At 43.8% G+C, this 8,930-nt stretch overlaps 1 protein-coding gene across 2 annotated transcripts; it reads left to right on the top strand.

Annotated features, from left to right (window-relative positions):
• Positions 1–4,873: 4,873 nt before the first annotated feature.
• H2-M10.3 (histocompatibility 2, M region locus 10.3) lies at positions 4,874–8,287 on the top strand. Of its 2 annotated transcripts, NM_201608.2 has the most exons (6): positions 4,874–4,949; positions 5,187–5,456; positions 5,700–5,975; positions 6,523–6,798; positions 6,925–7,027; positions 7,697–8,287. In NM_201608.2, the coding sequence occupies exons 1-5, from the start codon at positions 4,880–4,882 to the stop codon at positions 7,023–7,025; spliced, it is 993 nt and encodes a 330-aa protein (NP_963902.1). In that variant the 5' UTR covers positions 4,874–4,879; the 3' UTR covers positions 7,026–7,027; positions 7,697–8,287. The 2 variants fall into 2 exon arrangements, with proteins under 2 accessions (NP_963902.1, XP_030105309.1); XM_030249449.1 differs by lacking the exon at positions 7,697–8,287 and having other exon boundaries at positions 4,880–4,953; positions 5,299–5,456; positions 6,925–7,025.
• Positions 8,288–8,930: the final 643 nt, after the last annotated feature.

Raw genomic sequence — 8,930 nt, 5'->3', positions numbered from 1 at the left:
GGTCTTAAACTGGTGTGGCGAGGTCTCCTTCACTAATCCATAGCTTCTGGAGAGTAGAGACCACACAGATCCTAAGAGGATCAAGAAGTTCACGATAGAGTTAGCTGCTTTTTCAGTGGCTATGCATACCATGTCCATAGGAGGCCAAGTGTGCAAGTGGTAGGAAGTGAGAACAATAATGTACTACACACAGATCCCTGATGATGTCTACACAAAATTTCTCCTGTGTCCCTCAGTGACATCGCATTGACATTCCAAACAGCTTCAAGACACAAACATTCAGCCCAAAACTCTGTACATTCATTGGGAACATTTTAAAATTATCAACAACCCATGTTATGGCCACCATTTAATGTCTGAAAGATTAATGGCCCAGGCTTTCTTACCCATATCCATTTCTTGGGTTCTATGTAGTTGCAGCATCCTTTGCCCACTTCTGTGTTCACAGGAGCATCTTCTATTAGGTCTGATCTTACCTTGATGACACAGTTTGCATCTGTGGCATGGGGTAGCTTCCCTAGCTCTATAGCTGTTGCAGGGCAAGGTGTGAAATGGAAAGCAATGGTAACACAGAATGAGAAAGACTTCCTGTACCTCAGTAGCTCCCTCCCTGCAGAATACAATGGGCGTGAGGACAGCTGTTGCCTAGATTAAATGTTTTTGCCAGAGGCTTGTTGCTGTGTCACAGATATAGAGGAGACTCTGGGACTTGCTACAAGAATGTCTCCAGGACAGCCCACAACACTCACCTCTCTCTACACTGACCTGTGTCTGTTTCCCAGACATCTCTTCCTCTCTCAGCAGAGGCTGACGTAGAAATCTCCATCACTGACTAAACTTTTCTTATCATTGAACTACAATGTCACACTTCTTTATTGAGTATACACATGTTTCTAGTGTTTTAATATTTCTTACCATAGTAGGTGGCTGATTCATGTATTAAGCATGAGTAAAACCTGATACAGAAAATAAAGTGTAATGTCCTGGTAGGACCTGCATTCTTGCATTGAATATATTGCCTGCTGTGACAAGAAAGCAGCCTGGTAGAACGATCATTGGGAGGAAAGGCCGTTGGTCTTACAAAGATTCTATACCCCGATACAGGGGAATGCTAGGGCCAGGAAGTAGGAGTGGGTGGATGTGAATGCAGTCTCACCTGCTTGCTGGTTGCAGCCTTGATGCCCTTGGGAATCCTTCCTGGGTTCCCAGATGTCTACTGCACCCCTGAGGAATCCTTCACAGTTTGACACCACAGAAGTTAGTGGTCCCACCACTAAGCACCCCCCATGAGTCAGTTCTCAGATGCTGCTCACACTCTAGACATGTCTTTGGCAGTCCCACTTTGAAACATGGCCTGACCTCTGTAAGGATCTTCCTGCCATCTAGGGAGCACACTCTTGGAACCTGTGTCAATGGTCTGTGCAGACTCTGGGCCTGACAGATTTCTACCACACTGAATTCTACATGGTCTGATTTAAAGCTTCTTCCATCCTGTGTATGCGATCCTGCCCGGTTTCAGCACATATTCCAATGCTCTGACTCCCCTAAGAGTGTGGTTGCTGGAGAGACTGGGCCTAACTAACCACCAGCTCAGTAGAGGTCTTAAAAAAAAAAAAAAAAAACTATGCTTGTTGGGTACAGAGTGGAGAGTGTTTTCCACTATCTCTCCTGCTGTGTCTACTTGCAACATTTATCTTTCTCCCTCTCTCCTGAATTAAAATACCTGTTACTGAGTGCAGAATGGAATTTTCTGTCTTTACTATAGCTCTGGTAACTTCTATTCAGTGAGGGAGCTTGCTAAGCCCACAGTCGCCCCTTTATGCATTCTAGACTTTCCCCCTTTACTGCTTTATAACATTTCCTCTTCTACTTTGCTAATAAGGTGCATGATTCTTGACAACACTCACTGCTTCTGATAGTTTCTATCCAAACCACCCTGGCTTATGCCTGGCATGTTTTTCCATGTGTTCCTGAGTGTCCTGGCCCTATCCTGCTTAGTTTAAGGCTTCTACAGTACTACATTAAAGGTTCTACAGTGAGTTAGACCTGTCCTCAGTGCTTCATTGAGAAAGGTTCACTCGCCTGTTCTCAAAACAGGGGAGGAAAAAAAAAAAAAAAAAGGTCAGTGACTGCTGCCTACCCACCAAGTTCATCTGCAGGATCCTACCATGAGGGTTAGGCTAAAGTACAAGACAGGGGAACTCTTCCCTGGTCTGCTCTGTATCATTTCCTTTATTTCTTTGCAAATAAACTAGAGATTTCTAGCCATGGCTCACCTCCTCTGACTGCTGTTGTCTAAATTTCCCCAGTTCATTCTCTGTACAGTCTATCAGAGTGACCCTGTGTCTTCCCCTCTACCATGGATCTCTATGGTCCTGACTCCTGATCCTCATGCCAGTGTGCAATGCCAGCTATTTCACCTGAGACAATCTGAAGTGTGTCTACTTAGGTGTGTGGAGAAAAGATTGCAGTAACATTTCAGATGAGATTTATAGACAGGAAGTATTTAATTGCAATGTGAATTCTTGTCCTTGTTTTTTCTCATTAAGAAATGAATCCCCTCTAGGTCAGGAAGGCTTGAAATCATCTGCTTCCCAATGACACGTGTTACAGGCATACACAACCATTCCCTGCTACATTAGAAGAATTCTGTTAGAGAGTATTTTTAGTATTAAATAGTATTTTTACACTGCCCTAGGTTTTCTATTGCTATGAAGACACACTCTAATAGCCTCATGTTCATGAATTCCATGTCAATTTAACACAATCAAAGAGAAATAAGGATTCCATAGATTTACATAATTAACTATAATCTAGCTCTTAACAATGGCCTAACCACAGCATTTTAGATAAGTGGTTTCAAACATGTGGGTCACAACTGCTTTCGCAAACCTCTATATACAAAAATACTTACATTGTGATTAGAATACAAATGACCCTTATGAAGTGGTAAAAAGGGTAATTTGATGGTTGGGGGTCAAACAACATGAGGAACTGTATTAAAGGGTTCCAGCATTAGGAAGGGTGAGAAGCACTGCTTTGGATAATGCACTGAGTCACATATGCCAGCAGCAGTGGGAAGGCCATTAATAAGAGATCAGAAAACAAAACAGGTGATCACTAGGGAATCGCTCAAGCTTGTTCCAAGACTCCCAAAAGGAAATCCTCCCCTCCAGGCAAATCATAGGCTGCAGAATACTGGAAGCTGACATCTCAGAGCAGCATTTCCAGCCCTGAGCCCAGATCCTCCAACCAGGACTGAATTGTGACCAGCCAGGACTGAACTCAGAGTCACATCACTGCAAGTGACATGAACAGAGGTTCTTGTAAACTTCACAGAACTGTACAGCAGCCAGTCTAGACTCTCTTCATTTACAGGTAGTGGATCTTATTCCAGATAGCTGAATAAAGGACCTGCCTAAGGAACAACTAAAAATGAGGTGTTCCTCCAAAAACATAAAATTTTTTAAAATTCCATTCATCAGCAACTGATCCCTTACCTAGTTGACTACAACAAAGATAATATCTAAGCTCCCAAGATAACATTTCTTCACAGCCAACTTAAGAGCTTCTTAATGTTTCCAAAGTTTTCTATGGAAAATATGTGGCCATATTAATGACTGACCTATTCACAATTTGTATGTAAAGGACTTGGTCAAAAAACATTGTACATTGAAATAACATTTATTAACCTAGCATCCATTCTGTGTGCAAGATTCTCCTCTGGATGTGAATGCAACCAATAATGGAGGATTCAATGATGTTTGATGCCCTCAGTGTAGACAACCTTGAGGGAGTACCACCTGTGCCCATTTAGTGACTTATCAATGAGGAAAAAAATTACAATTAACCAGTTGGTGGGCAAATTCCTTTTATTCTGAGCATTTTGGAGCCAGTAGCATAGATTTCTGAGTGCTAGGCCAGCCTGATAAACATAGCCACTTCCAGACCATCCAGGCTACATAGTGAGATGCTGCTTCAAAAGAAAACTAACATGAAGGGCCATTGTTGCTCTTGCAGACGACCAGAGCTGATTTCCCAGCACTTGAGTCTGGCAGGCCACATGTTCCTTAACTCCAGATCCAGGGTTTCTGACTACCTCTTCTGGAATCTTTGAGTACCTGCCCCTGAAATACACACAGAGACACACAAAATTCATACAAATAAAACTGAGTCTTAATATTGTTTCTCGGAAAATATACATGTGCAACTGCATTTTTAGCATTTCATATATATATATATATATATATATATATATATATATATATATATATAAAACAGAAGACACAAAATCCTATGATCTGTGGTGGGGAAGATGGGGAAGATGCAAATAAAGATTCCCAGAAATGTAAAATGTCCAAAACAATCTTCGGGTGTTATTTACCATTTCATAAAATTGTCCTTTCTCTTTTCATTCACCTTACATTCAGATAGTAATCAATATCTACATTGAATTAAAAATCTCAAAGTGTCCAGTTCCTACCATAATAGATATGGATTGCTATAATCCACACAAGCAGTCACCACAGAAGGCTACACAAAGGCTAAGCATGTACAGAGTTTCTAACATTGAAATGTTAGACAATTGTTGACTTACAGGCCTCTGAGCTAGGAACCAAGGATGTTGTAACTTGGACCAGAAGGACAGACTAGTGCTTAGAAAATGATGCCAGAATATAAAGCTGTAGAACTGGTGCAAGTTGGGGGATTAGTACCCTAGAAATCCCCCAAACCCAGGAATCGATCTCTCCAAGACCCACCCCATCAGGTCTACGTCACTGCCTTTGGGAAATCTATGAGAAGCCAATCAGCATCAGCCACATCAGGTTATAAAGTGAAGACAGACTGGTCCTGATTGAGACTTGACTCATCAGAGAAGATGAGGAACCCTGGATGCTGCACACTCCTCCTCCTCTTGGTGGCCATGGACCTGAACCAGTATTGTGCAGGTGGGTGAGGGACTGGAGGGAATTGGACTTTGGGGAGCTGGAAACAGCACCGGAAATCCTCATCTCTGCATCTTCTTGCTTACCTAACCAGACCCTCGCTGATCCCCTAGCTGGATCACCCCTGATCCTCTGCTGCAACTCAGGTCCATAGGCATACCACCACCCCTGCTCTGTTCCCTACCAACCTGCTCTGAGTCCACGCTAAAGAGTCAGCATTTCAATGTGCATCACCCACAGGCTCACACTGGCTGCAGACTTTCAACATTGCATTTTTGGAGCCTGGCATGATTAATTCCCGGTTCATCCACATTGGCTATGTAGACTCTATACAGTATCAAGGATTTGACAGCAAAGAACCAATGGCTATTTTGAAACCTCGGGCTGCATGGATGGAGCAGGAACTACCTAAGTATTGGAACGTGGAGACAACAAAAATTCTGCTATTGTCACAGATAGAAAGACGAATTCTTTACTTCATGATAGAAAAATATGAACATAGAATGAACGGTGAGTCACCTCAGCTCCGAGGTCATGACAAATCAATGTCCTCATGGTCTGACCCCAATAAGCTCCACTCTAGGTCCCCAAAGTCAGAGATGCATCCATAGACAAAGTGACCCCTGGAAGCCTTTGACCAGAAAGAACAACAGATTGTGATCTAGTTAAGGGTTACGTTGGGGACAAAATCCTGGGGGGAGGGGGAGGGTAAGAAGCCTCACAGTGACCAGGGGCTGAATGGGGGTGGGGCAGATTATCACACCCTGCAGGAAGTATATGGCTGCAATGTGGCTACTGATGGGCGCTTCCTTCACGGTCACTTCCGGCTCACCTACTATGGCTACGATTACTTAACCCTGAATGAGGACCTGAGCTCCTGGACTGCAGAGGGCAAGGGAGCTGAATACATGAAGAACAGGTGGGAGAATATGAGTGAGGCAGAAAGGTGGAAGACTTACCTTCGAGGGGAGTGTGTACAAAGGCTTCTTAGATACCTCGACCTTGGAAAGGAGACCTTGCTGCGCTCTGGTAAGAGAGGCCCTTGACAACCCCTTCTGCTTTCTGACATTGGAGCTCCTGCCTCCCTGAGGCCTCCTCCTCAGCAGGGAGCAGCTGGAATGCTTACACTGTCTTGCATCAAAGGGGAAAGAGAGCTCCTAGGTTTCCTGACTCAACATGAGAGAGGGACTCTCCAGAGGATTCCGCCTTCTCCCAGGACAGTTCAGTGTGTCCATTAACAGCAGTTCACTTCCATCTCAGGCCTGATCACTGTCCATGCACGATGACATTGAATGTCTGACTCCAGGGTTGCTGAGTCCCTAGACCCCTTCCCCAGTCAGAACCTGAAGTCTATTTGTCTAGAGGGAGACCCAGAGTTACCTGCGCTGAGTTGGCTCATGGTTATTGTAAAATATTCCAAACAATAGCTCACCCAGAACCTGAGTTTAGGCTTCTGTGTGGACTCTGCTCCCTCCCTCATCCAAGTTTCCCACCCTTTCCAGGGATGGTCCCATGAGCACTGTTCAGGCCCACAGAGGAGTGCAAAATACATGAATTTTCCAATTGTTCCCCTCAGATGCCCCCCGAACACATGTGACCCACCATGTAAGACCTGAAGGGAATGTCACCCTGAGGTGCTGGGCCCTAGGCTTCTACCCAGCTGACATCACCCTGACCTGGAAGAGGGATGGGAACAACCTCACCCAGGACATGGAGCTGCCAGATACCAGGCCTGCAGGGGATGGAACCTTCCAGAAGTGGGCAGCTGTGGTGGTTCCTTCTGGAGAAGAGCTGAGATACACATGTCATGTGCACCATGAAGGGTTACCTGAGCCTCTCACTCTGAAATGGGGTAAGGAGTGGGTGTGAGCACATACTCTGTTGTTGGGAAAATTGTGAGCTCTTTAAAGAACCAGAGCAGAATCAGGGTTGTTAGGTAGGGTCAGACTCCTCACTCTTCCTTCCTTTCTCTCCTCAGAACCTCCACAAACCATCCCCATCATAGCAATCCTCATCGGCCTGGTTCTTGGAACTTTGGTGGTGGGAACTGTGGTCATTTTTCTGGTGTGGAAGAAATAAAGGTAAGAAAGGGATTGGGGTCTGAGTCCTTGTCTCCCTAGAGATCTCAAGGCTAAGGTATAAAGGTACCCTGCCTCATTAGTGGAAAGATGTATACACTCAGTCTCTGGAGCTTGTACTGACATTAACTCTATCATGAAGCATAAAGGAAATATAGATCCACTGCTTCTTGATGGAGGTGATGGAGCCCTGATTCTGATTCCCCACAAACAGAGAGATGCCACAGAGAAGGTCCCTGCTGAGACCAGACCTATAGAAGGACATTAAGTCATCTTTACATACAATCTTCCATTGTGTTTTCTCCTGCATCTATGGAGGTGCAATCACAGTTCAAGAAACTTACCTGGGGTTTGAACAGGAGATTCTTCTACTCCCACAACTTTATTGCTTCCACAGTCTCTCACTGGCTGCCCTCTTCCCACATTAGGGAAATAGACATCTATAATTTTTCTGCCAGGTAGGGGAGCAGGGTAGGGGGAGGGTATAGGGGACTTTTGGGACAGCATTTGAAATGTAAATGAAGAAAAATCTAATAAAAATTGAAAAAAATGGTCTGCCAGTAATTAAGTAAGAGTAGGTTTCTGAGCCCCTTGCATTAGGAAAGACAGATACTCATTGTGTGTGCTCACACATTTTTCCCTCTGGGCCCTATTGCTGTGGGCCCTTAACAGGTCTGATGCTGTACTGCCATAGGCATGGACAGTGCCCAGAGATCTGATGCATCTCTCCTAGTAAGGTAGGAAATACTTGAAGAACATGTTCCTGAGCTGGGGCCACTTGCTAGAATGGAATTATGGTTGGTATGGATGCCTATTTGGTATTATGTTCTAATAATCACCAATCAGCATTTGTTCTTCATTATTTCCTTCTATTGTGTGAAATGCAATCTTAGGTGACTTCAAAAGCTCCTGACTTTTCTTTCAATGGCTGACACCTGTGTCCAGGTCTCTGTCTCCTGTCAGGAGAGGCAGGTCTGGGAGACGGACATCAGAAACTGACCTTCAGTTTCCAATGAGCTGTAAATTTATTTTTCCATGTTTAACAAGAGGATTTTGTTAATTACTTATTGTGTGACTTCTTCCTATGGTGTATTTAATGAGTAAACCCAATGAAAGCAAGAAGAATAACATAGCAACTCTGTCTTGAGAAGTTGAAATCCAGTCATTGGGTCTTCTCTATCTTTTTCTGAGTGCCATTCTTTCTCTTCAACCTCATATTTAAATCTGTTAATTTCTCTTCCTAATAAACTTGAACTTTGATTCATTCTTGTTGTCTTTAAATTTTCTTCTTCCCAAGGGAAGAAACTCATCTCCACTTAAGTAGAGGTTTCTTGTAAATGACACTTTTATTTCCCCAGATGATGATATAAGATGAAAGCTGAACCTTAGCTGTGGGAATATGTTGCTTGGACTGAGACCAGAGCATGTCCTTTTCTGTCCTAAATATTCCCTAGGCTTACGTCTGAAAGCTTCCAGCCTCCGTACAACCTAATCTTCCAAGCTGACTTAGTCAATCCCGCTTTTCTCAGCTTCTGACTGAATTGCTTTGTTGTCCTCATACTAACCTTGGCGATCTGTTCTGAGTCCTCTGGCTCCTTCTCATTCTCTGGCTACTTCTGTCTTCAACTGTGCCTTGTATGTTCTCTCTATAATCTAACTTAGTAAAACTGTCATAGTAAAACTTCAATACACACACCTCATACCACACCACACTTTTCCCTCTTCTTGCTGTTCTCATGAGAGTTGAGCATATCCTATTTCAGACTTGTTCTCTCAAAGCTTTCTCTATTTCATCATTCTGCCTGGCCCTCATATAGATGTCACTTCCAAACATGGTTGCTTACTTATAAAACTAATCTTTCCTTCATTGGAATGGGGGTTACAGACAGCTGAGAACTGTCATGGA

Source organism: Mus musculus, chromosome 17 (genome assembly GCF_000001635.26).
Source record: "Mus musculus strain C57BL/6J chromosome 17, GRCm38.p6 C57BL/6J".
Taxonomy (NCBI): Eukaryota; Metazoa; Chordata; class Mammalia; order Rodentia; family Muridae; genus Mus; species Mus musculus.
Note: the sequence above shows the minus strand (reverse complement) of the source record. Positions and strands in the feature narration are given on the sequence as shown.